At 45.1% G+C, this 27,868-nt stretch overlaps 2 protein-coding genes across 11 annotated transcripts in view; one reads left to right on the top strand and one right to left on the bottom strand.

Annotated features, from left to right (window-relative positions):
- The window catches only part of DNM1 (dynamin 1), a 58,823-nt gene extending 58,555 nt beyond the window's left edge, over positions 1-268 (bottom strand). For all 10 annotated transcript variants that reach the window (XR_010622287.1, XR_010622286.1, XR_010622289.1 and 7 more), the window contains exon 1: positions 25-268. Coding sequence is in view for 6 of the 10 variants with exons in the window: in XM_065737568.1 (XP_065593640.1) it covers positions 25-185 (161 nt within the window). In the remaining 4 variants the exon portion in view is untranslated. The remainder of the gene's footprint in view (positions 1-24) is intronic.
- CIZ1 (CDKN1A interacting zinc finger protein 1) lies at positions 184-27,219 on the top strand. Its single transcript, XM_065737195.1, has 19 exons — positions 184-548; positions 3,930-4,056; positions 7,774-8,076; positions 8,314-8,438; positions 10,344-10,477; positions 12,936-13,102; positions 13,826-13,961; positions 14,818-14,878; positions 17,662-17,735; positions 18,113-18,192; positions 19,236-19,418; positions 19,751-19,881; positions 20,298-20,382; positions 20,980-21,093; positions 21,395-21,580; positions 22,225-22,294; positions 23,378-23,499; positions 26,048-26,255; positions 26,337-27,219. The coding sequence occupies exons 1-19, from the start codon at positions 184-186 to the stop codon at positions 26,636-26,638; spliced, it is 2,973 nt and encodes a 990-aa protein (XP_065593267.1). The 3' UTR covers positions 26,639-27,219.
- Positions 27,220-27,868: the final 649 nt, after the last annotated feature.

Genomic DNA, 27,868 nt, shown 5'->3' with positions numbered 1-27,868 from the left:
CCCGCAGCCCTCCCCGCCCCGTACCTCCCCACGAAATTCTCCAGCACCGAGCTCTTGCCGGCGCTCTGTCCCCCGACCACGGCGATCTGCGGCAGGTCGAGGTTAGCGTTCTGCCCGATGGCGGCGAACGCGTCCTGCAGCCGGTTGACCAGCGGGATCAGATCCTCCATCCCGCGGTTCCCCATGGCGGCGGCGGCGCGGCTCCTCGCTCCCGCTGACCGCCCGATTCAGCCCTCGCAGCGCCGGGTACCGGCCCTCCCCGCCCGGCCGCTGGGCACCAGCCCGCCCCGCTCGACGCCGCCCGCTGCTGCCAGGCTCGGCTGTGCTCCGCGTGAGCCGCCGCCGCTGGGGGGCGCCTTAAGGCTGCGGGCGCCGCGCTGCACGCTGGGAGTTGTAGTCCCTTTCTGGGCGCTGCGTGGGGCAAAGCGGGACGCCCCCGGGTCGGGGCTGAGTAGTGACAGAAACCTGCGAGGCTTAAGTCACAGCCGTGGGCTGGTCGGGTGTCCGTCCTTCCCGCAGCGCACGGTGGATGTTCTGTCTGGATTTGGGTAATGCATCCATGTAGTTCAGTGCTACACATGTAGGTTTACACGTAGGAGGGTGGCACCCGTGGCGTTGCTGGGTACAGGGGCACCCGAGCTGGTTCAGGTGGGGCCTACAGCAATACTTCTGCATTTGTGCTGCTTCAACCTCGCTGAAAGATGGATGAAAAACACATGGGTTTCTGCTTGCTGCTGAGAAGGAGTAGGTGTTGCTGCTGTTGCTATGCTTGTCGTACACAAATGCAAATAAGAGATTCGTTTTAATATTCATTTTAGCCTAGATGAGGGACTTTTAACCGATATAACTCTCTTTAGCCTTTCCAAGTGGTTGTTCTTTATAAAAAATATAACACAGGGCCGTGTTTAATTTAAGGTGCAGCAGTGGAAGATGAGAGATGGGCGGCTGCAGTGAGTCAGGGGAGCAGAGGATGCTGCGTGTCACACCGCTCAGTGCGAGCTCCAGCTCACAGCTCTGAGGTGGGGGCGGTGGGGGAAAGGAGCAATGAAACCTGCAACAGATTCTGAGCTGTGTGTTTCGTGTTAATGTGGTTTTTTTATTATTATTATTATTTTAATGCTTCTAGGCAAAGTTTCACAGATGTCTGTCAAGTGGAATCTGTGCAGAAATACTGACCAGGGTGTGTGGAGAAATGGACAGACTTGTGGATGGATCCATTTCTCTCACTGTGTCGGGAGATATGCACAAGCAGAATGCTTTGGGAGCATCACCAGTGTGAGGGTCGGACAGCTGAAGGAAGGGAAGAGAGCAGATCTGCTCCGTCTGTATTGGTAACGTTACAGCAGGGCACACGTGGGCTGTTTTGGGGGCTGTTGATGCTATTTTTTTCTTCCCGGCCTATATCAAGAAACAGGCTATAGAAACGCAATAGATGCTGTAGACAAATGTCTTTGAGCATCTTCTAAACCATCCTGAACATTGCTTTTCCTGCAAAAGTTGATAGCTACTCTTTGGTAGAGGTCGCTGCAAAGACCAAAGAGCATCAGAAATTTAGTGATGTCACCTTCCTCTCTGAGTCAGAGCTCATGTTTAGGGTACTCCATACCACAAGGATCTTTGAAGCATTACGCAAAGAACCGTTAAAAGAAAATTGCTTTATTCCTAGAAGCTGGCATAACCCGAAGTTTAACCACACTAAGTTTACTACAGAAAAGTAAAGCTGCTAATAAGCCATGATGACTGACTAGCTTAATCTGAGGCTTCTCTAGCCCTAGGAGCTCTGTTTAAAGTCAGCCCAAGGTTGTAACTATCTGAGGGAATTATGGAGAAGTGCTGATTTCCTACTCAGTCACACCATTGTGTGCCTATAGAGCTACTTGATACTCCTCTAACTTAGAGGTTGCTATCTTAGCTTGATGTTAGTTATATCTTGTCATTGTCAACCTGCTTGGAAATTACTGCTCCTAGTGCTGTCATTCTTCTTTTCCTAGCTTGATCTTACACCTGCCCTGTTAGTACTGTTTGCATTGATTGGGCCTCTGCTGAGCTGCCTCTGTCCTGCTTGTCTTCCTTGGATGCAGTGGTACCAGACGCTGCTTGGTAAGGCTGCTGCCTTGTTAGCTCTGTGATTCACCTGTTGGCTCCTCCTTGTTTGCATCAGGAGAGGCCCTATTCTTTCTGCTCGCTGACATCAGTGCTTACTGTCTCATTAGTGCTTAGAGGGACTTGACTTTTCTCCTTTCCTTACACTCATCCTGTGAATCCACACCTGCCTCTAAATGCTTCTATTAGATCAATTACATGCAGTTGTGACAATTGCAGTTTTTGTTAAGAACAGAAACATCAAACAACATAGATTGTATTTTACTCCTTAATGTTTTAAGCAGGTATTTTGTTCTTAGTGAGACTGTGTTGGTCCAGAAATTATTGTTCAAAATTATACCTCTGAAAGGAAAAGCTAAAATAAATACATCTGCTTTCTGAAAGAACATTGATAGCATAGTAGATCAACAGCTGACTTTCAAGGCTGTAGGAACAGCAGTTTGTGTTGCTGGTTAAGGAGAAAGGCTCAATTATGACATATCTGCAGATATTTTTTCATATGTTCACTCCATTTTGTTTTTCTGTCTCTTCATGAAGCTGATGCTTAAATCTCGGAAATATGTGGTCCTGTCATCTAGGGTGTCTGGCTTATTGAGGCCTCCAAGGACAAAAGTACCCTGGAGTGACAAGGGAGCTGACAGAGTGTTCTTCAAGTAAACAGGGAAGGTGGGAGGGAGGAAACATGGTAGAAATCTGCAGCAGTAGTGCTGAATTTTGCACAGATCTCTCAGCAGATCAATATTAATGGAACTTTTACAGAAGTTGAAAAAAAAAGTTCATGCTTCCTCAGTTTTGCAGTTGCACTGGGAGAGAAATGAGAATACAGCATGTGCCTGCAGTGTTACAGTATTACTCCTACAAGAACTCATTAATATGATGGAGTCTGTCTAGGCGTTTCAGCAACAATTGTAATCATGCAGCTCAGTCAGACCCAAACTGAGCACTGAAGGCTTGATTTTTAACAAGCTCTAGATAACTTACACCTCCCATTGATGAAAACGAGAACTGCAGGCACTTAGAATCCCAGTCCTAAAGCCTTCCATTTTCTCTCCTGCAAGAACCTTAGCTGTAAGGATGTCAGTAACACACGGGCCTTTCGATTCTGTTACACCTGTCTGTGGCTTATGGAGCAGTGCGTACAAGAAAGACATCTTTTAGGGGAAATACTGAAGAGCAGCAGTGTTTGTGAAATAAAATGGAATTTTACAAGCTAGAGTGCACAGAAAAGGATATCTATTTCTACCATAGAAGAACTTATGACATCAACAGAGGAGACTGGATATATAAATTATAAGAATATAAGTTCTGCAAAGGACTGGAGATAGGATTATTTCTCTACACATCATTATAGAGTATGTTATGTAGCCAAAGTTTAACAGTTTAAAAATAATGTAAAAATAAAAGATAATTAAAACTAACCTCTTAAATTGTTTCTATTGCTACAGGCATTTTTATATATTCTTATACATTTTAGAGGTATTTTATAAGTACTTAAATACCAAAGCAATGATACTGTGGTAGCATTGTTGATCTCTTGCATTTGTCACTCAAGTAAAAGGTTTCTCTAGTGTTCCTATTGGTTGGAAAAGCTGTCTTGTTCAACATCCTCATGGGTGACCTCGATGAAGGAGTAGAGCTCATCTTCAGTGAGTTTGCAGGTGGTGCAGAGCTGGGAGGAGTGGCTGATACAGCAGCAGGCTGGGACAGGCTGAGAGCTGGAGGGCCAGGAATATGACAAGGTTCAACAAGAGCAAATGTAGAGTCTTACACACAGGGAGGAATAACTGTATGCATCAGTGTAGATTATGGGCTGACCTGCTGGATAGGAGTTCTGCAGAGCAGGACCTGGGTGTCCTGGTGGCCAACAGGCTGGCCAGGAGCCAGCAGTGTGTCCTTGTGGCCAAGAAGGCCAATGGGACCCTGGGGTGCATTGCACAGAACATGGCCACCAGGGTAAGGGAGGTGATCACCCCCCTTTACTCTGCTGTGGTGAGGCTACATCTGAAGTACTGTGTCTGTTTCTAGGCTCTATGGTTCAAAAAAGATAGGGATCTCTGAGAGAGAGCCCAGCAGTGGTCAACAAAGAACTAGGGGCCTGGAGCATCTCCCATGTGAAGAAAATTTGAGAGACCTGGGACTCCTCGGTCTGGAGAAGAGAAGGCTGATGGGGGATCTTATCACTGTTTATAAGCATCTGAAGTACAGAAGTCAAGTTGGTGTGGGTGGACTCTTTTTTGGTGGCAAGCAACGGTAGAACAAGGGGCAGCGGGCAGAAACTGCAATGCAGGAAGTCCTATGGTAACTCAAGGAATAAATCCTTCACTGTCAGAGTGATGGAGCACTGGGACAGGCAGCCTGGAGACATGGTGGAGTCTCTTTCTCTGGAGATACTCAAGACCCACCGGGATGCCTACCTGTGTGACCTTCTGTAGGGAACCTGCTTTGGCAGGGGGTTGGACTTTGTGATCTCCAGAGGGCCCTTCCAACCCCTACAGCTTTGTGATTGCTTTCGTGATTTTCAAATACAGTGTTTTCCCTTGCAGGACATGAGCGATTATTTTTCTTCTGTTCTGAAACAGGAAATTTGCTGAGTTGGTCTGAGAATCCCTCAAAAAGAATATAGGACTATGGGCAAGGTTCGTCTTTAATACAGCTCCACAGAAGCCAGAATGTATTTGGGGAAAGAAGTTGAATGTCCTAGTCCATTAGGAGAGACCTGGATATAAATGTGAGTTTAAACGAGCAGCAAAGCTGAGCTCTGTCTGCTTTCCACATCTAATGAGGTGGTACAAAATAGTTCCCATCTTTTGAGACTGAAAGAAGCGGATTTGCCACGTGGTGAAATAGGGTTAAAAGTAATATCTATGTTTATATCCTGTGGGCCAGCCCTGCCAGTCAAGCAATATTGGGAATAGGTTTCTGAAGCAATAGAACAGGTGGTTACAAATATCCCACTGATAATTTTGCTTTGAATTACTGCATGCTACTTCTTTCACATGTGTGAATGTAGTCCTCCCACAAATAAAGTAGACATGGAAAGCAGAATAACTCCAGTAAGTACTGTCAGCCTTCAAGGACAGGCCTGGTGAAACCTGACATCATTATTCATTATTTCAATGGATAGTCTCCAAAAGCAGGAGGGAAAAAAAGGGACCTTACAGCTCCATATGCTTTTTTCTTCAAGGAGTTTGGTGGGTTCAGAGATACTGAAGTGAGAATGAGCTTATATCCTAGTAAAATGGCTGAGCAGTAACACTCTGCAGTTTTCAGGGAAATGGTAGGCAACAGATTTTTTTTGCTACCTCTCATAGGCACTGGGAAATTGTGATCATTGGTTTTGAAAATCTGAGTATATGTAGCTTCACCAGGGTTTGCACAGCAACTCTTTATCAGAGTTAAAATTAAAATGTACAGTTCAGGCACATTCTGTGAACTAGAAGTGTCTGATTATCTGCAGGCCTGATCTGGTCCCTGGAGCAAATTCATATAACCCAGCAATAACTTGTCCAGATAGATAATGCAATCCGGTTCCTAAATAAAAAGCATTCATATGGTCTGTCCCCTATCTACCAAGAAATGTCACAACCCCAGTTAATCATACAGAAATGTAATGCAGTTGTTGGGTCATCTCTTTATTGGAGGGTACTTTCTGGGTCATTTTCCTGTCTTGACCTTTTAATTCTTATAACTGTTTGATTTCCTGTCAATGAGAGAACCTTTATATAATTGCCCTTGACTCTGAGACACCTTGGTTCCCATGACTTAAGGCACTGAGTAACAACGTGTAGCACTAAGTGTTGGAGGTTCCCTGTATTCACACATAATTACACATATGTACCACTGTGTACTGAACATTTAGAAGCAAGTTGCCTAATTGCTGAGAGGAAGATATTCCTCATGGGGGAGGAAAACAAAACAACACCTAATTTTCATTAGACAAGAGGTACACTTCAGTGTATCGGCACTCAGTAAGGAACAACAGTGCCCCTTGGCTGACAACTTAAAACATGCTGTTTTGTTGCTTGTGATAAAGGAAAGAAGGAATCCTAGCCCAATTTCCTGCACTGTTAACTTGCATCTATATCTTCAAACTGAGTGGAGTGATTAGGTGAATGCAGACCTTCTGTTCTGGATTCAGTTAAGTAGATGAGTATGATGTTTGTTTGGTACGTAAGGGTGTGTCTGAAGATCAGCCTTTGGGACATGGGATGGTAAAGCAGGAGGTGTTTTTACTTTCTGTAGCCCCAACCATGACTTATACTGTATGCACATGGGACTAAATAGTGTTCAGGTTTGTGTCCAGTTCAGTAGTATGTGCATTGAATGGTGGGCTTATGGTCTAAAGCTTATGGAAGGGAGTGTATTGAGTAACTGGAGTACAGGACCAAGCAGAAGAAGGCCCAGGCTTGAGGGGAAGCTTCTAGGCTACATCAGAACGTGTAACAGTAAAACACTAGAATTTTAGTTACTTACATATCTCATTAATGTGGCCCTTCTTAGACTTCTGCATGTTACATACCAAAAACACTTTAAAAAAAAACCAACACCCTATAGATATTAGAAATAAGAACAAGAGACAACGAACAAAGCATACACAAAATAAATCAATTTAAACCAAGCCACCCAGAGCTATGGTCATTTCTACAATGCAGTGTCTGTCTTTTTGCTATCAGGTTAATACAGGGAGTAATCAGGCATCTCTAGGATTGTGAAGCTAACCATCTTGCCACTGCAAAAAGTCAAACTGGTAAATGCTGTAATAGTGTGGTTCCAAGAGCAAAAAGGATCGATCATGCAAATTTATTTGAAAGATTGAATGCATTTTCTGTTCCGTGTATGTATTCCATGTGATGGTACTTGAGCTCTAATGCTTAACAGGAGAGCATTTGCTCTATGTGCAGGCAGCTGTGACAGGATAAATGACCGGGCATTACCACGGCAGTCATTGATTAATATGGATGGTGATCTCCAGACTGATTATTGTAGAATTGGGATGGTACAAGAAGGCCCAGAGGAAAAATCAGCGTGCTCGGTTGCTTTGAAAATTGTTAGTGCTAACTGTACATCACCAGGAATTGTGTTCAGCTAACAATACTTTCACCTAACAATCAATCCTAAGGCCTTTAATGAGTCAAGCAGTCTTTATTGGCGTGAATAATAAGACTATTTATAAAGTAAATTATTTCAGGATGGATTCTCTGGAACAGCAAAGAGCGGAAATGCATCTTTACCCTCACTCAGCATAGTGTAAGAAATGACAGCTGCAGTATTTTTTCCACACATAGGTCGTGTGCATTGGACGTGCTTACAATTAATTCACCACTTACAGAAAAGGTGCTGTAGGGACAGGTTTTGTTGCAAACTCTCATGAAAATAAATAAATAAAGCAGGGTGGATGGACCTGCTAGAAAAGTCATCTCAGCCTATGTACAGCGCGGAGCTGCGTAAGTCACTGCTTGTTCTCTTCCAGGTTCTCATGGCAGCCTCGCCAAGATGTGACCGCAGCAAATAGCCAGGGACTGTTGTTTTGGGGTGCGTTTTTTCTCCCCCCACCAATCTTTCCAGCGAGACGTTCACCAAAGATTCCCCTGGACCATTTAAAAAGACAAAAAAAAAAACCCAAAACCAGAAAACTAACGCGGTTGGACACCATCTGCTCCTCTTCTTCAGTCGGTTATTCATTCCCGCAGCCCTGGACAGATGGTGCCCATCCCCTCCCAGACCTCCCGAGGGACGGGACACCCCCGCTCCCGTGCGAGGGACGAAATCGGGGGTGCGGGAGGAGGCTGCGGGGGTGATGCACGCCTTGCAGGGCCGCTCTCCCGGGGCAGGGGGCGCGGGCGGGTGCGGCTGGGTCCTCCAGCCCTCCAGAAGGAGCTGCTCGTGCCCGGGGAGCGGGGCCGGGCGGGCGGGCATTCTCCCGGGGAAGATGGAGGCGGGCGGCCGGGAGCGGTGAGAGCCGCGGGGCGCGATGTGAGTGCCGGCGGGCAGGGGAAGGAAGGGGAGGGTGGGAGCGGGTTTTAGGAGGTGGGGTTTGGGAACCTCCTCCGCGGGCTGCTGCTTGCGATGACCCCGGGGGGGAAGGAGGAGGAGTGGGGGGATCGGCTCAGTGAATGAATGGGCGGCGGCGGCGGCGGCGGCTCCCCTGCTCCATGGCCGCTGGGCTGAGCCGCGCCAGTGCCTCCCTCTCCCTGCCGCGTTTTGTCTCAGGCTCGCCCCGCTCGGAGCTCCCCAGCCATGTTCAACCAGCAGCAATTCCAGCAGCAGCTGCTGCAGCTCCAGCACCTCCTCCAGCAGCAGCAGCACCACCACCCCCCGGCGCAGCAGGGAGGCCGGTAAGCGCCGCTACGCGAGGCCGGGGATCGCGGGCCTGTCCCGAGGGAACCGCTCTTCTCCGCCTCCGGCCGAAGCCTGGCTCCGCGCCGGCCCTCCCCCGCCGGGGAAGGCGACAAAAGGAGGCGAGGGCCGGCGGGGGGAGGGAAATGAAGGCCCGGAGGCGTTGGGGGGACGAGGGGTGTCGGACCGAGGGGCGGCGGCCCAGGCCGCGCTGTGGGGTGCTGGCATGACGGGGGTGCGTGTCAGCCATCTCTGAGGGCATTTAAACGGCACGGGGCAGAGTGAAGGGATAAAGGGATGCTCCGGGGGAGCAGCCTCCTCTGCCCTCCTTCCCTTCGCTGCTGTCCTCGGCTGGAAAATGCAGAATGCCTTTTCCGTATACCCGTGCGCCTGGTTGAGCCTTGTTAAACGGGGACGGGCGCTTCGCTATTGTGTGTGTTTGTTTTTCGCATTTATATTACACCGGTTGAACTTCTGCTTTTCTTTATTTTGAGTTCCCATCCTCCTGGCCAGGATGGGGGTGATTGGATGCTGTACAACTTATTTGTGCCGTGGTACCACAGTTGGGGCCGTGCCTGAGTGGAGGGGGGGGGGGGGGGGGAGCAAAATGGCATTTCTCTCCTTTTAAAAACAACAACAACAACAAATGGTGTCTGCCAGAAATGAAGAGGCAAACAAACAGGGCTTCCTAAAAATGTACAAGGGGGAAAACAGCTGTTTTGGTTGGACTGGTCGTCCCCGATGAGCTGAGATTTATTGAACTCGTAAAAATGCTCCGAAATGATGCGTTTAATTGCAGTCTCTGGGCCCTGTGAAGGCGGATGCTGTGGAAATTCACAGCAACAGGGTGTGATTCCAAGAGAAAAGCTAATTTCTGATTTAGTAAGTTACAAAAGCAGCTTTATAAAGCGTATAGCGTGAGGAAAATGTGGGAACCTTTCTGGGAGTATTAATCTCTCTAAATCTTTTTTTTTATTTTTAATTTTTAATCACTAAAACTAACCCTTAACGTGCCAAAAATAAGCTGAGAAGTAGCATGGTGAGCTCTGGTACCTCTCCAAGTATAATTTTTCCAGCTCTGAGACTGGAACAATCTAGAGCAGCTAACGTGAAGATTTGCTGCTGTAAAATCTGTTTAGAGGTTGGGTTTTGTGGTGGTTATTTTTTTTTTATTTTCTGTCAACACAGTTATTTTGATCCATGTTCGTACCTCTTTACAGCCCTGACAGATTCAGCTGTGTCAGCAGTCGTTTTTAGAGGAGGCCCTGACCTTGTGATTGCCTGGAGAAACGATTGCCTGGAGAAATGTGTGCTGCTTTCCTCAGACTTTTGTCTCCTGCCTGCTCCACCCTCCTTGGGACTGGAGAGTCCTTTTCAGCACAATTCTTCCTCCTGGTGTTTTAAATGCAAAGGCTGTGCTTTATTTTATTGCCCTGTTCTTGCAGTTAGGGGGCACCATTTACAATTATGACCTGCCTGGCTCGATGTGGGAGGTGTAGATTTTGGAAAACCTTCTTTAAGTTGCTGAGAACTCCCTGTTTTTCTGAACTTTTGTTGTTAAATGTAGCTGCTGATCTAGATCATCGGTTTCAGCTGAAGAGCTGCTGCATAATGCTGTAGAACTGCAGTCAGCTCCTAGTGTTGTTGGGTTTTTTTATGCAGCTTGACAGGCTCTATGTGGGCTTGGTGCTAAGGAGTTCTCTCTGACCTCAAATTTCTCGATAGACAATCTGTCAGCTCTGGAAATTCCAGGAGAGTGGCAGAAAGAGGATACAGTGTTGGTGTACAGTATCTTTTCATGCATTTCAATTACTCTTTGCTACTCGGTTGTGTACTTGTTGTGTGCCTGAATATTAGGGGTATGGTTTTGATGGGATTCTGACGAGTAATGCCTTCTTTTCCAGTGGTTTGCCACCGCCCCCGCCACCACCACCACCACAGCAGCAACAGATGCTGAGCTTACGGGCAACAAATCAACCATCCCTACTCAATGCCAATCCTATGCTTCAGCGGGCCTTATTCATGCAACAGATGCAAGGTACTGTCGTTATGGGAGACACTTACTGCAGTTATTTAACCACTCTTCGTGGACTGAAGCCGTAGCATGGCTGTTTAACCATTGCAGTCCATGCATTTGGCATTTTTGTTTGTTGTCTTTTTCCTCTTCAAATTTGTCCTTATTTCCAATCATGAAAGTTCTTTGCTTGATGAAAATCCCACATGCCTGAATATTCACAATTGAGGATAGCACTAGAAGCTACCAGCTTAATACTAAACACATGCATTGGAAAAGGATTTTCTCATAAAATTGATGGAAAGAGTATTACTCCATCAATATATTTATATATATTTTTTCCTAAATCTGTTTGTCTCATCTAGACTCAGTTTATTTCATTGTCTGTTACATAGACACTAACCATGTTTGCAGAAATAGGTGCTTGTCTTTGTCCAAGCTTAGTGGAGTGCAGACAAATAAAGTACATTGTGGTGAAAAGTGATTTAGGTTTCAATTGTTGAGTGAAATGTTGATGCCCTGAAATGACTGTCATTTGTATGAAGTGTAGTATTGCTGTTCTTCCATCATCATGTTTCCACAAGTTGATATTTTTTGTATATTTTCAAAACAAATTTAGAAGCTGCCTTAATAATAGCATTGCTAACATAATGATATGAAAATAAAAACATAGGTTTATCCCTAATATCTTAACCTGATAGCTGTTTTAGCACTGTAGAAGATCAGTACCTGGGAGAGTTTTAAAGTGCCTGCTTTAGATAAATGCCTAGAATTTTTGTCTTGTGTATGAATTGTGCCCATATGTGTAGACAATAGATCTATTCTGCATATTATTAACTTGCCTTTTGTTCTCTTGCCCATTTAGTAGAGGGCTCTCTAGTGACTCCAGTGGCTCTCTGCAGATCTCAGTCAGGTTGTAGGGAAACTCAGTAATAAAAAGCAAATCACAATCTGAATATATATCCAGATTGAAGTACATTTTTATGGCAGAGGAAAAGAAGTCTGACGTAGAATCAGTCTTCTCCTTTCAAATACACTGGTGTTAGCATAGTCTGGCCTTTTCTCTAAAGCAAGATCACTCATTGAGAGGTTGTATTTAAATAGCATGCCAAAGACCTCAGGCAAATTAGATATGAAAACAGGAGAAGGTTTATTAATGAGCACTCGACAGCACTTTGATTTAGAGTTGATCCTCTCTCTTTTCAGCTCTACATGCTAGGTTGAGTTCTGACTTTTCTTTCAGTGACTCTGCACCAGCTAGCCATGGGTAGTGTGTAGTACAGATGTGGTGTTCATTGTGGCCCTTCTTGGGGTTCTGATTTTATTTTATTTTCCTTTGGTCATTTCAGGTTTGGGTTACATGTAAGAATATTTGATGCTGTAGTAGTTCTGAACCTGGGAGACATTGGGATGAATAATTCATTGTACGTGGCTACAGCAGTAGGAATAGGAAAAATAAACACTTCAAGTTGAAATATGTGTATGATTCTTTAAAGGTAGTAAAGCAAGAGCAGGGGATGATTTCTTGTCTTACAGGTTATTTTCTTTTTAAATACAGCTACATATTTTTACAATAAGAGGTTATTTGTGGTAAGTAATAAGAGATTAAATTAGTTCTGAAGACAAACGTGAGGGAATGCTTCCTGTTGTTCCAGGCTTTCAGCAGCATAGTTTGACTTCAGATTTTGTGTGCCTTTCTCCAAACTTCTCTGGCTTATTTTAACAGCTGCTAAATGGCCAGAGTATGCAGTAATTCAAGAGAGAAGTGAAAAATTGCAGTGTAAGTCCATGTTCCCAGAATGTTGAGATTCTGAGCAGTGTGACTGAGGCATCTGTGCACTTCCATTCCCTCACCCCTGAAATGGGGGTAGCAAGAACCACCTTCATAAGAGGTGAGACTTGAGACTTGTTAGTAGTTTGTGGATGCTGAAAAGAGCTGTTCAGAAAGCAGAGCATTATAATTGGAAATGGCAACTTCTCAAGTGCCTGGGTTCAGGTTGACACATTGAGCTTGTATGATAACTGGGTGGTGGAGAAGACTCTGAAAACTCTTGTTTGAAGTCTAGTGTTGTTTTCAATGAAATGCTGTTGCTGGCCTGTGTTAAATAGCAGCCACACCATGGCATGAGCTGCTAGCTGCGCAAGTGTGGGGTGAATTTTCCTTTTTTTCCTGAGACTTTCTGTAAAATGATACCTTGCTTTGTTGCAAACACAAGTACTAGTGTGCTCAGATCGGATAATTGCTCTAATGATCTTAGCCTGCAGGGACAATTATAATTACATAGCTCAATATATAGTAATAGTTGCTATCACGTCAACTTGTTCAATGGGGACTAAAAAGGGCAAAGCATACAGCACCCAGGGAAAGACAGTGTCTTGTGTGGATGAGCCCTTCCCCTCCCCCTGCTGTGCATATAGGGGTAAGATGTTCTGTCTCCTTCGTGTGCTGCAGGGTGCTGATGCACTGTGTTTGCGTTTGTAGGAAACCTGCGTGGATTTAACATGACAGCCCCAGCACTGCAGCAGTTTTTCCCTCAGGCTACAAGGCATTCCCTCCTAGGGCCACCTCCTGTGGGGGTCTCATTAAAGCCAACTCGTCTGGGCTTCCCCAACCTCCCCTTCCAGCGGCAGAACCGGATGTTTCGCAAGGTGGGCCCGTTGTTCTGGAGTTCAGTGCTCCCTTTGCACTTGGAGCAGCTGACTGTATTGTAGATAAAGAACAAAGAGGGGGGAGAGAGCCCTTCGATGAAAAATAAGTAAGCACCATGCTATTGCCAAAGAAATGCAGAATCAACTCCATCCCTAAGGTTCTTGGCTGTATTTGGATTTAGGATGCAAAGATTTCTTGTCTGTATTTGCCCAGGACAGATAAACAATTCTGCTATGAGAAATTAAGCCTAAAAGAAAAGGGAACTTTTGAATGAATATCTTCAAAGTAATGACAATAAAAACATTCTTTGCTCTTCAGAGGCCAGACTTTTACCCCTTTAGCTTTCCATTGCTGTTTGTTGATCTCAAAGACTTCCTACTACTGTGGGAATATATAACTGTCTTTTTGGGCTGTTTTTTGTTGTTGCTGTTTTTCCTTTTTTTAAGATAAGGGTCCTATCTGTTCATATGAATTTCATAAAATTAGATTTCTGAACAGTTCTTCATGTTCTGGAGGATGTTCCAGAAACCAGACATTCCCACCTTCCACCATTAAGACCTCTTTTGTGTCCTGGAGATCATTCTCAGATTAATAGACCAGCGTTCCCTCCATTTAGATCAGCATTTGGATATCTGCCCCTGCTTTGTCAAAAAGATGTGCTGAGTAAGGTAGACCTCCATGCTTGGACTGTGCCTTCTCCAGAGACTCTGTGCCTGTTGCAGGACTTCCAGAGGGTCCCTGACAGGAAGCGGGAGCTAGATGCAGGTTCTTCATCTCACATGCAAGGTGATGAGAAAATAGAACTTCCAGGGGAACTGCCAGCAGGGTCAGAGCAGAACAACTCCTCTCTGTCCACAGGTAAGAGTGAGCCTATAGTGAAAGAAGTGCTTTTAGATGATAAAGCCGTCTTGGCTGTTCCTGCAGCAAAGACTGGAGATATCTTTAATCTTACCCTTTTCTCTAACTATAAATACCAAAATAATCTGTCAAAGCTCTCTGCTTTTGGTGCTTTAAAAATATACTTTTTACCTGGATACTTCTGGTGTTTATAAGCCTGCATGGAAGGCACTCTGATGAAGAGCTTTTTTTAAGGTGAGGAAAGAAAAAAAGAACTGGTTTGAAATCCAAGCTTCCCCATGGCCTTCACCATCCTGAACTGAATGTCTCAAAGAGTCAAACACGTGGCACAGAACCAGTTCCAACCAACATGCTGAGGAAAAGATGACTTAAGCAAGTTCTCCAGCTGTCAGAATAGAAGCTGGCACTGAGTCTCTTAGAATATCACCTCTTCTGTGTTGCAATTGTAAAGTTCATAACCTAAAAATGCAGGCACACAGTGAGGTTGTGGCCACTGTGCATATGGTGGGGAAAATTACCTGATGGTTCTTGTCAGATGGCCATGTCACCTGGTTAATGTTCTGTCTGTGCTCTTGTCACCTTGGTGTAGGTTGAAGATCCACTTAGTAGACATAAGCATAGATTTCTTACTGGACCACACCTCTTAAATCACATCCGCAATGAAATTCAAATCTCTTAGGTCATTATTAATTTCTTTGATTATTCAACCTTATCACTGCGGTTCTCAAATGGAGAATAAGCAAGTGCACAGTGTTATTTGTTTTAAAATAGTTTTATTGGCAATGGCCTTTCAGTTAGGGAACATCTTCAGGTGACGTGGTCTGCTTTGCTAAGGAGATATTCTGTTTTCCTGCAGAACGAAGAACCCCAACAGAATCTGTGCTGAACACTGAGCCTGCAGCAAAAAGACTGAAGAGGTATTTATTGAATGTGTTATTGAAATAGTTACTGGCTTTAGCATTGTTGTCTAGTTTTATTTTCCTGCAATTAGGGCAGTACTGTACTGGCCTGATATCTGGCATTTAGGACATATTTCAAAGGGTCATGAACAACTGCAGAAATCTCCTGGTGGTTACCGAGGTCCAGGGTGTTTGTAGGGGTCTCTGTAATGGGTGACCCAAGGATAGGAATGAAAAATAACAGTAATCATGTAAGTGCAACAAAGTAATGCTTGCTCTTGTTCTCCTGTCAGGGTTCTTCTGAGAAGCAGAGAGAGCTTTACTATTCTGAGCTATTTCTCTTAATTTTCTTGCATAAGTGCCATAAAGGGCAATGAGCAGCCAGGTATCAGCAGAGAGGACAGGCTTGGAATATGTTAGGTTATGGCAGGTGTAAGAGGATGTAGTATATTTTGAGGAATGAGAAGGGGAAGGGAAGCGATACTCCCTAGCATTCAAGCCTGTCTTCACAAGTACTGAGTTCTGTATCCCTTCTGTAAAGATTCTCTTGCCTGTACCCCTGTGTGTTGGGTAAAAATGAACAAAGGCAATCCTATTATCTGCAAGGGCTGCACAGCACGCAGGCCATTGCAGGCCTGTCTTGGCACTCCCTACTTTGCAGAGGGTGCAGGAAGAAGCAGACAAGGCTGTATTGCCATCTAGTGGGAAGGCACATTACACAGCTCCTTGTGCCATCTGTACAGAGCTGTACCTCTTCCAGAACTGTCTCTATCAGCTAGTGCAGGAGGAGAACAGGAAGAAGTGAATAAAGATTTCTGGAGGCACTGATCTGAGAATTCTCCAACATATGTTAATGACTGTGAGTCAGGGCTCCTGGGTCCTCTTATCTTCCCTGTTAACAATTCACCGCATGCTTTTGGACAAGTTTCTTCACCTCTCTGTTTCCCATCTGTAGATTAGAGATTAATGGTTAGCTTCAGGGAGAATATTCCAAGATCACTTTGATGTTTCAGTATTACTTTCATCGTGTAAAACATTAAAGAGTGATAAATATTATGTGAGCAGAGACCATTGTGAATTATGGACTGCGAATTAGCAAGAAAGTGAATAAATTCAATTTAGGCTAAGTCAGATGCATTTGAGCATATGTTTTGTTAATCTGTTTGCTAAAGTTAATTTGAATGACATTAATATTTAGTAGGTATTAATCAAAGTCCTGTTACATGCACTAAAATAAGTATCAAGTCTGAGGAGTGACAGATCTCACTGCAGCAAACCTACTATTGGGAACTTCCTTTCCAAAGCAGTAGCTGAGGACTGCCAGATGTGATTCCTATCTATGGCCAGTGCTTAGTTAGAATGTTCCTTAGCTTTTTTGAAGTGTTTCATTACTTTTAATGAACAAATGTAATGTTGCCTTTCACAGATGAGGACAGGTCTCCCCCAGTTCATGCCACACTTTTATTTCTTGCTTCATCATTCCATTTTCCATTGGCCAGGAATATCAGCCTCCTCCTTCACTTCAGGTTTTTCCCACTTCTTTTTCTCCTGTGTGCCATCTGTATGCCTGGAGCAGCATCCTCATTCCAGTGCAGAAAGCACTCATCTTCAAGTCTTCCTTGAACACCCAGTTCTTCTAGCATGGCCTGACAAATATCCTTGTAACACCATTTCCTTCTTGGCTCCTGCTTGAGATGGCTTTTGCTTCCCTAGATTACTCCCTAGACTTTCAGTTTAAACTGCAAACCTTTGCCCTGGAGTGCTGGCACCATCTGTGTGTGGAATAGTGTCGAGCCTGTTGGCAGTACTTGACAAATAATGTTAATGCCAGCCACTCTTGTTTTCTTCATGTTTGCACTGCCCAAACTCTGCTGTGTATTTATAGCTGTGTAACCCAGTTACATTATCACTTATCAATCTGATAAATTATGTGGTACACATGTATTTTGGTCACGAGATTCAGTACCTGCACACTCTGGATTCTTGCCTGTGCAGAATGTGCTGCTCCCTGCTGACAGGAGGATACCAGCAGGTGGGATATTGGGCTGGCCTGAGAGAGAGGGCATCCAACCCATGGTGGAAGTATTTTCTTTATGAGAAAAAATGGAAGCTAGGGAAAGATATTGTAAAGTACGATCTGTGCCCTCTGCGAATCAACCTTTTTTGTTTTTTTTCTCAGCTATCTCATTAGGATCTTTTTTTTTCTCCTTAGCAGATCAATAGTACCAAAGCAAACAAAGCAAAATGGTTTGATGTGTGTCTTGTAGAGCTCCACTTCCCAGAAAAGCAGAACTGTAGGGACTCTGGAATGAAACATGATTGAAACGAATAGAGCAGGCAGTTACGATGAGATCCCTGTGAAATATAATTGAAAAATTGTTCAGTTCTGACAGCTCTCTATTCCATCATGCACAAGAGCAACCTGGAGTGACGTCCAGGTACTGCAGCTTCCCTGCAGGTCGCCAATCAGGAGAGGAATGAGCTCTCACACTCTTACTAAGAATATTTCCTGTACGAGCTTATTTCCCTGCAGGCCTCACGCAGAGGAGGTTAGTGATTCAAAGAATCAGTTCTAACTTTCTTGTCCAGATTATTTGGCCACTGCTTCTGAGTCTGTTCTAGAATGCCATTTTCCATTGTTTTCATTCAATTTTGCTCTGTCTCTGCCTACATTACACATCCAATAGCTTTCTGATTTTGGGGGTTAGTAGAGAGTGCAGTAGCCTAGATTCTAGCCTATGCCTTTGTCTTCTGAATCTCTTGGTTTTTGCAAATAAGGTTGTTTTTTTATATCTTGTAAGTGTGACTGAAGAGTCTGCATTAGAGAATGCAGCAGGCAGCAAGGAAGAGTCGAGCACCTATGTCCAAGTTGATGGTGAGTTACTGGGCACCGTGATTTGTATTTTTAGGACACTCCTTGTCTGAGCTGCATTTAACATTCAGCATCTCTAGATCCTGTGAGTCTTCAGAAATGTCCTCCCCCACATAAAGGATGGGGAAAGGTGGAGAAAATGTAGGAGCCAAATCCAAACATAGTCCCCTAAAAGCTGTTGCTGTTGCCTAGCAAATGCAAATGATGAAAAGAGTTTCCCCTTTAACAGAGCTTATTTGGAAGCAGGTTTGTTAGCTGGGCTTATGGCCAACAGCATTGTGAGGAGAGCTCCCTGACTTCATTCACCTGCTGCTTTGTTTGTTGGTTTTTTTGTCATTGCTATTTGATTTAAGGCAGCTGAAAAGACTCTCCATCCCCAGGTACAAATAATGTAAAGCAGTACGCAGCTGAAAGTCTCTCTAAAGAGAGGAAATTCTCTGAGGAACCAAAGGCTCCTGAGGTGAGTAGATGCTGTTCCATGCAGGCTGGGGTGGTACAGAACATAAAAACTCCCACTCCATCCCAGAGATGCCCGTTGCCACTGGGAACCAGATGGCACCCACGTCTGGAGCTCTGTCTCCTGCTGTAAGCTGTTGTCCCTAGCAATAAGGCATAATATGTCTGCAATTATTGTGCAGCCTGCTCTGACTTGCTGCTTCTGTGCCTGTGCTAGCCTGTACCTCACCTACTGCTGCCTGTTTGTGGATGCTGGGGTCAGCTAAGAGTTCAGCACTCAGATGGAAAGTTGAGTTGAAAGAGCCATTGAAAAATATATGTATTAAAGGGACATGGCTAAAAATACACCTTTTGTTGCTGAAGAGTAGATGTAGAAAAATGGGGTGATGGTAGTAAACATGCAGCTGCTATGAAACCTGCCATTGCAGCAGACATAAGCAGGTAGTGGGAGTCTGTGCTTCTGAAAGGCATCTTGGAGAAAGTGAGACACAGGTGAAGCTAACAACCTGAGAACAACATGAAATAACTTGCCTATGTGCTAGATGTTAAACCAGATCTTTCATTGCATAAATCTGCAAAGACAGACAAATATTAACCCATGATATGAATCAGACTCAGGTCTTCCATTGCTGGAGACATTTGTGGCTTGGTGATGTGATTACATGTGTCATCCTGCCCTTCTATGAGTTTCTTCCTCTGTCAGATGTGATTCTGAGCTTCCTTTTGTTCTGCAGGGAAGCATGAGCTGATAGCGTCCCTTACCAAGGAACCAAACAATGTTTATCTTCAGTAAGTGGATCGTACGCTGTACTGAGGCTGAAGAAACAACCATTTGTACTAATAGGCCTGGTGCTATGACACAGGGATTTCTGATCCAGCAGTGCTGGGGGAAGTGTTTTGTGAGAGTCTTATCAGTCTCCTATGGATTCAAGCTTAAATACGTTTTCTTAAGGGGTAGAGAGCTTAAGGCACATCTAAAATGCAAGTGTGGTTTTTAGTGTCTTCTACTGAGAGTTTTGACTTAGTCTTTACTCCTTCTTTTGGCAGGTGTTGAGCTCTGGAGGTTCACTGAAAGTGACTATCCAGCAGAGCAGTGAGAGCAGAGCTATCAGTACAACAGCTCTGAAACCAGGGCACTGGACCTGTGAGATGGGCACAGCTGATCCCAGCCCTGAGTCAGTCCTTAAATTCTACTGTTATATCTGCAAGACCAACTGCTGCAGTCAGCAGGTACAAATCCATGGGTCTGACTGAGATGGGTGTTCAAGAGAAGTGAACTGGATGGCCAGCTGCCATGGGGAGGTGCATCAGGAGACTTGTTAGCCAGAGAAGCATAAAGAAAATGATGACAAGCATGCCAATAAAGCAAACCTCTTCTGAGGAGCTGGCAAGCAACCTGCTAGAGAACAAGTGTGGGTGGATCCACAGGCAGCCATGGTCTTAAGCTTTCATACCATTTCATTGTTATACAGCATTTAAGAGAATGGGAAGTGTAGCTCATGCCTGTTATTTTCTGTATTTTGAATACTTCTAAATGGATCTTTTTCTTAACCTTTTCTTAGAATTTCCAAACCCACATGGCTGGAATTCAGCACCAGCAGCGACTTGGGGAAATTCAGCACATGAGCAATGTTTGTTTTGTTTCACTACTGCCTATGGTGAAGGAGCAGAAGTTGCTGGCAGAGAAAGATGGGTGAGTGTTGGTCTGGGATACCAAACACAATCTAAGTAATGATCACAGTGAGTTCCAAAATTCCTCAGTGCATCAGGGTGCCCCCATGTTCCGGGATAACATACAAAATCCCTCTTGTTTCTGAGGCCTTAACCTGCTTCTGGCATTTTCCTTCCTGATTAAGGATAGCATTGTCAACTTTAACCTGGTATGTAGTTCTTAATACAGTAGATCAAAATGGAGAGTAGTTTTAACTTTCATTTCTGTCAGCATGGGCTGTATTCCCTATGAAAGGGACTGGGAAGTGGAAAAGATAAATCCAAGCCTGTAAAGTTAGTGATACTAAGGAAAGTAATACTGAAACAAATTGCATGTTGCAGTATTCCGTGGGGAATGTAAAAAGTTGTGACTTAGGGATGCTTCTGTTGTCACTTCAGAGAGGCCCAGCAGCGGTGGTGTAACACCTGTCAGATACACTTCACAGGGGATCTGATCAAACATCGCAGGACCCAGGAACACAAGGTAATAACCACAGCACAGATTTCTCCTTTGCACTGACCTTTTGTGGGGATTGAATTTGTGTCTACCATCTCCTCCTCCCCAAGCAGCAAGAGAAGGGTGATGGGAGAGATGCACGAAGTTCAGTGCTCTCACTGAGGGCAGTCATGCTGCCTGCTGCCTATGATCACTGGAATAGGGTTGAACTTCAGCTGTCATGCTATGTCAGTATGGCCTGAAGCACCTCTGGTTTAATTCTCAACTTTCTAAATTTATATGGTCTACTGTACTTACCTAACCAGTGGAATGGAGGAATTGGTGGGCAGCCTCAAAGTTTTTGAGTTAAAGTTTAGGCAGGCCACTGTATTTGTTGTGTATTTGGTTCCTAGGAAAAAATGGCTAGAAAACCTTTTATAAAACACATTTGTTTTGCCATGCACGTTTTCCATCGTTTCGACAGACAGGAGCTAGTGGGCCCTTTCTCCTGAAAATAAGACCCTTTTTTATGCTCTCCATGTTTTAGATGCAGGACTATTAACTGTTTTGCCCAAGAGTAAGCTATATTTCTTCAGGGTGGTGCCTCTTGTGGCTGACTGGATCTTCTCCTCTTGCTTTCTTTAGCTGGCCAAACGCTCACTTCGTCCTTTCTGCACTGTCTGCAGCCGCCACTTCAAGACCCCTCGCAAGTTTGTGGAGCATATGAAGTCCCCTGAGCACAAACAGAAAGCCAAAGAGGTAATACTGCCTGTGTAGAGATCTGCCCAGCACTGGAGGCAGCTATACCGCCAGTCAAGTTAGCTTTCAGCTTCCCTGACTACTGCAGGGATGAAGATGAAGGCATGCGGTTTTTCAAACCCTGTTTTTAAAGAAATTGAGTGAAAAAAAGACAGAAAGTGGATATGTCTACAAGCAAGATAGCTTTCTGCCTCTCTTGCAGTCCTGTCTCCTGATCAAATGCAGTCTGTTCAGAGCCTGGGGGGTCTTCTGTGGTTAGACGGAGAGCACAGCGTTGATCTTTCTTTTCTGATCCTGACAGGTGAGACTGGGAGAGAAGGAATTGGGCAGCCCAGAAGATTCAGAGGAGTTGATCACAGTGGATGCTGTTGGCTGTTTTGAAGATGATGAGGAGGAGGAAGAGGAGGAGGAAGAAGAGGAGGGAACTGGTGAGGGGGAAGACCTTGATGTAGTGCTGGTAGAGAATGAGGATTCTGCTGCCAAGCAGGTATGCCTTGCAACTGGAGGGTTGATCTTTCTGAGAATCTGCTGTGGGCTCGTGTGACTTTGGTTGTTCATGTCTGCTTGAACTCAGAGTTTAGAGTATACGTAGTGAACCTTGCACCCTGCAGCAGGAGGGTGAGGGCCCTGGAGTTCTTGCAGAGCACAGCACAGTGCAAAAGAGAATCAAGCACAGTGTGTGGTTGCAGAAGAGTATTTCTGTTGTGCTGTACAGCTCCCGCTGGTATTTTCAAACATCACCTTGTTGTTGAGGAGCATAAGCAATGTTTTGTTTTTTTCCAAAGGAACAAATTTCTATCAAAGACATTGACATAATCTCTTTGAATAGCCCTGCAGCTTGGTCTCGTAGCAAACATATGTGTGGAGGTTTATCTCAATAAATGTGATTTTCCAGTAAAGAGCTGTTACCAGGGAGAGGTACGTGGCTAAGCCACTTCAGGCTCAGAATGTAAGAGATGCTTTTAACCCTTGCCATGAAGTGGCCTCTGACATTGGGTATCTGGCCCTAGCCAGATGTTATGCAACTCCATCTCTGGTATATGAATTCTCTGTTTTGCTTCAAAGTTTACCAGACAAATGGAAGGGAATTGACATAGATATGCTAGGCACTAATGTTCTTTTGGTTTCCAGACTGTGCTGAAGGAAGTGTCTTTGGAGGATTACAAAGGAAGTGAGAAGTATTGTCCAGATACAGCCTATGGTAAGCAAACACTGAAGCACTAAGGCCCTCAGAGTCTTCTCTGGCTGTGTGCCATAACCATGAGAGGATGGTCTCTGTCTGCTGCAAAAACAAATTATTTGGCCGTATTGCTTCAGCATCTGCATCAGACTGTTGCAGGTCACTGCTGTGTGGAGAAAGGGCCAAATTGCTCTCTAAGCTGATGATAAGGGATGTGATGGATGTTTTCAGCTGCCTTTTCCCTTTGAAGAAGAAATGGTGAGAGCAAGATATCTTACCAAGGCAGGAAATGGAGCAGATAGGATAGGGAGCGCTGAAGAAACTAGGTAGAAAATGAGGGATGCTCTGGAAAAATGGAGCCTAAAAGCATATGGATGAGAACACTTTCCAGCAGAAATGAAGCTTATGTGGAGATACTGAACAGTAGTGATGGTATCGAGCTCTCTGCCAGAGCCCAAACTGTGCATGTTTCCTCTGCTTCAGAACCCACACATTCTACTTAGTGGTTTTTCAGACGTGTTGCTGGACTGGTGGGCAGTGTTGCCTCCAGATGGCTCCTTCTTGTCCCCACCTTGTAAGTGATTCTGACTTCAGACCTCTAACGGCCACTTGTATTGTGCAGAGGGCAGCTCTGCAGGGGCTGCTTTGTGCCCGAGGAGGGCGCTGTTTACACCGATCTTCCATATCGCTGTAACCTTCCACTGTCGTGTGGCAGATGGAATAATGATTCATGCTGTGAATGTTCTCTGCGTGTTCCTCTTGCACGCCTGCTGTCTTCTGCTTGGTTTGATCCCATTACATTAGATCACATGTTCTCTGTAGTTTTCCATTGTATTCCTTTTTTTTCCCACCCCTTAATGCTATGTGTAGTTTCTTTGCTCTGGCAGCCAGATTTCTCTCTGAATATCAAGCACGCAGCCATCCCATGGTAAGACAAGATATTCAGCAAGTCATCTTGCAAACCCCTCATTAACAGAAGCAAAGCTTTCCAATTTCCTTTCTTCTTTCCTCCTCCCCTTGTTTAATTTCCCTTTTAACATACTTTCATTATTTTGAGTTCCATTCAATGTGATCTGTGATTTCCCTTCCCCTCCCGTTTCACAGGCCTGGATTTTCTGGTCCCCGTCGCAGGTTACCTCTGCAGGCTGTGTCACAAATTCTACCATAGCGACTCTGCTGCCCGGCTCGCACACTGCAAGTCCCTGATGCATTTTGAGAACTTTCAGGTTAGACCCTTTGGCGATTGCATGGCCTGGCATTTGTTACTACCCCTGTGCGTGTCTCCTCAGTGAATCTGCCACATTAGTTGTCTTGTCTTCAGTTCATTTCCATCACGCTTGGTGTCCATCGTGTCACAGCTTTCTCCTGGTGTGCTCCGTGCTTGTCTCCCATCACTCCTTTAGATCTAAAACCAGTCCAGTCCTGCTTCTCAGCTACTGCTACCATCATCTTGTTGCCCGTTTCTGATTGGAAGTCTTCTTCAGAGTGTCTGATCTGTTTGCTGAACCTGTGGAGTCTGTTGTTCAGTCTAAGCCTCTTCTTTTCTTTGTTAGACAGATTACAAGTGGGTCAAAATGGGGAAAGAGAGACAGAAAGAGGCTATTCTTTTTAAAGAAAGCTTGTGCATATGCATCTTTCCATGCAGTACTACAGTGACTGCAGGAACAGCTCCTTTAGCCAAAATTGCAGGTGTGATTTATCCATGAAGGAGCCTGGTAAAATCAGATACTCACCTTAGAAATCTGGAAATGTAACAGCACAGTGCTCTGGGATATGGAAGCTACGAGCTGAAAAAGTCCATTTGGTCCCCAGGGTCAGCCTGCAACATGAAGTCAGTCATTCTGTCTGCAATGCTTTCCTAGAAACTCCTTAGCACAAAGCTCTGCCGGCTGATGCTGTTCTTTTGCTTTACTGGTTTCACCTGAAGAAGCAGCATTGCCCCTTGCTTCTTCATATCTAGAAGCTTTTTGTGCTTGGCTGGCTTGGAATCTGCCTCCATCGTTCCATCCTTACTGGTTTATTAGGGGTGAGGGGCCTGGATTAGTGCCTTGTGGTGGGTGTGCAGGGCTTGCCCTCTCCTTTGCTTACCTCTGCCCATGTAGAAGAGCTGTACTCCCTGACCCTGGAAAGAGGGGAGGCTCCCATGCTGACTGCATCCTCTGCCAGCACACACAGCCTGTTTCCTGACTGTAGATGTACCCAGCTACTGTTACATCTTAGAGTTTTTCTGCTAGTCTTTTGGACGGATTAACTGCTCCCTATCAACCATTGTGTCCTTCAGCAAGGGTTGGGATTGCTGCAGAAGTCAGCATTTAGAGCTGTGGATTTGGAATGGCAAATAGCAGAAGACTGCAGCTGTCCTTTGAGGGTTGCTCATCCTCTCCTGCAGCTAGTCATTTCTGGAATGAAGGAGTTGGCCTTGCAGCTTTCCTGGCTTATTTTAGATCAGCATGGAGTGAAACTGCAGCAGCAGTGTGTCTGCCTTCTTTCTGACCCATTTAAAAGATGAAATCAGATACTCTTCAACAGGACACCGCAGTGACTTACAGGAATTATTTGTGGCAAAAGTCCAACCTTAAATGTCTGCAGGCTGACACATACTCTGCTTGTCATAATCTGAGTGAAATCATTTCCCATTTCAGAGTACTCTCATCAGAGGATTTCAAAGCAGAGAACTGTCTGGTGAGGCAGTTCACAGCTACACTGAAATCAAGCTGGCACTCTTGTGCCTGGTTAAATTTGGGCACAGTGTTATTACTTGACTGACTGCTCCAGTGCATTACATTATTACACAAATCCCACTAATTGAGAACAGGGAAAGAACAAGCCTGTGATGGTTTACTTAAGTCGAGTGTAAAGCTGTCTGTCTGGTGTGCTGTAATTCCACACTGCAGGCTGCAGCACTGCTGCTTAGACAGTGGTGAAAACCAGTGTGCTCAAAATAGTTGTGTTGAATTGTGAGGTCTAATGCTTGCACCAATCCAAGGGATCTTTTGGCAGAAGGGTGAAAGGGAGTTGATGGTAAAGGGGACTGCTGTGGAAAGGAGCACTGTGTCCTTCCCTTACTTCGTACTGCATCTGGGACTCCAGAGACCAGGTTCCTGCTGGATGTTAGCTACACAGTGCCACTGGTTTTCTGAAATCCAGTCTTGAAGATGGCTAGTAGTCATTTTATTGAAAGTGTGCTGACCTTTATTCTGGAGATAACTTCAGTACCTTGTCAGGTGAGGATGCTCGTGATCTCTTAGTATTCCTGTCAACAGCTTTGAACAGATCATAGCAGAAGAATGAAAAGTCTTAAGCTTCCAACTCAAGTCTTGCTGTGGCTGTTAAACATTAAATCATTCCTCTAGATATGAAGTGCAGGGCATTGCCTCATGTACCCTGAGTGCCTGCTCAGTGTTAGGTCCTGGCAGCAGCTGGAGCGAGAGCTGTCACTTGCACTGTTCTATCTACAAAGTGCTGAGTCTCACTGAGATCAACAGTTACCAGACATGGTTTTTGTCTCAGGAGCCACAGGTGTGCCATGCACTCACTCAGCACTAAGTAATTACATTTTTAATATCACCACTTTTTCTCACAGGAGCTGACCTTTCCCTGCTTGAAAGCCTCTGGCAGCCAGGCCAGGAGACCGGCTCAGACAGGCTGTGCCCTTGCAGATTCTAGCTGTCACTCACCATTGTTTTTGTACAGGTTTTCCTGGACCAGCTGCTGCTCACTGCAGTGATGGTATCTGGCTGGCCTCGTCTCACAGTGGTTTGTTTGTGTTTGCAGAGGTACAAGATAGCAAGGCATCGTGCCACACCTGCCTATCCGGAGGCTCCTTTGCATTCCCAGGGCTCCAGCTCCCAATTGCTGGATGATCAGAAACAGCCTCCTGCTGCAACAGGAGATACCAGCAAGATGAATGCCAATCATGGGATAGACAAGGAGGGTACAGAGTTTTCTGCACTGCAAGAAAAAGCTTCGAGGTCTCCAGAGGGTAAGGGCAAGCTGGCCACCTCTGTAGCAGAGGACAAAAGCCTAGCCAGCATGACTGACGTGTGTGGAATCATGGTTGTAGAAGAAGAAAACCTACAGGAGAGCAAATCCACTGCCAGTAGTGCTGACTGCCCGCTCCTCGAAGAGAGCAGCGCCGCAGGGGAGCTGCTGGGACATGCTGTGTGTGAGGAGGAAGCCAGTGCAGCCAGGCAAGAAGGCACAGACTACTGCCAGGATCCAGGGAGTGGAGGGGGGTTAGGACAGAAAGAGGCAGCAAACACAGGCCAGGAGGCAGCAGCAGAGCCCTCCTCCCTAGCCAAAGGTGAGACAGGCAGTCTTACCTCTGCTGGGTGCAGACGCTCTTCCAGGCGCAAACCCAGATAGAGTGGCCTTAAAGGGAGAGCCCTTCACACACGATATTTGCTGGAAATGTTTATTTTCGGAGTCTTTTAATAGAGCAAAAACCTTCAACTTTACTGCTGTTTTTATTTTAAGAATAAAATAAGCCTGGCTTTAGCGTGTCTAATATGGGATGGTGTTGGTTATTACTTGTATAGTTTGGATACTCCAATTATGTCCAATTATGTGGAAAGACTGCTTTGATTGTTAAACCTGAAAGAAGAATGTAATGTGATTATTTTTCTTTTTCTTAGGGGATATGGTTCATGAAGTAGATGGATGCAGACTTTCTTTTCCATTTTCTTCCACTAAGAATCCTTCATAGTTCCTTCCCAGGCAGAGAAGTTTATTTCTTGGGAGGCTGTGCCCAATTCTGCTCTTCAGAATGGTTTTCTTTCTCAGATGCACACTCTTGGACCAGTACCATGTCCTAAGCTAGGCAAGAATGTGCATCTTCTTCATTTGTTAACACTATAAGGCTTAATACAGTCTGTTCTCATAGTGGAGACTCTCAGGAACAAATTTTGTTTCAACTGATTTTAATAAAACAGATTTCTTATAACTTCTTCAACTTTCAAAAGAACTCCTTTAACTCTGCAGAAGTAGAACAGTTCAGACTTGCTTCACAGTGGTGGCTCCAGGCCATCCAGACAAGTTCACAAAGTTTCAAAGGAGAATGCTTGTGATTACTCACGTTAAAATACACAGGGAGGGCTCTGCAGAGCAGAGCACTGTCCCTTTGCACTGTATAGTCACCAACTCAGTGGGGGCAAACCAGGCTGCTCTGCTTCTCTATGCCTGAGTCCTTAATGGCAGCTCAAGGAGATAGGCAGCTTCCAATTCTAAGTCAAAAACACCTCCTTGGCAGCTGATCTTATCTGCTTGGAAGGGAACAGGGAAGTCCAGTGATTTGGGACTACCTATCAATGCTTACAGTGAATGTGAGTTACAGGGAAGCTGTAGTCTCAAGGCAGGAGATGATCTAGGGACCCCCTCTCCAAGCCTGTGCCCACAGCTGCCTGGAAGAAGAGTCAGGACAGCCCCTGCCCACTGTGCTTTGTGAGGGAAGGGGCTAGAGGTATAGCACTCCCCAGCTGAGTCAGCAGTGCAAAACACCACGATCATTTTTCCTTTCTGTGAAGAGAGCTTCCTTGCAAACAAACAACCTGCAGAGCCTCAGGCTTTCTTACAGCCAGCTTCAACCGTGTTGCAGCA

Source organism: Cyrtonyx montezumae, unplaced genomic scaffold, assembly GCF_038088225.1.
Source record: "Cyrtonyx montezumae isolate F1298 unplaced genomic scaffold, pur_monq_1.0 scaffold_20, whole genome shotgun sequence".
Classification (NCBI taxonomy): Eukaryota; Metazoa; Chordata; class Aves; order Galliformes; family Odontophoridae; genus Cyrtonyx; species Cyrtonyx montezumae.
Note: the sequence above shows the minus strand (reverse complement) of the source record. Positions and strands in the feature narration are given on the sequence as shown.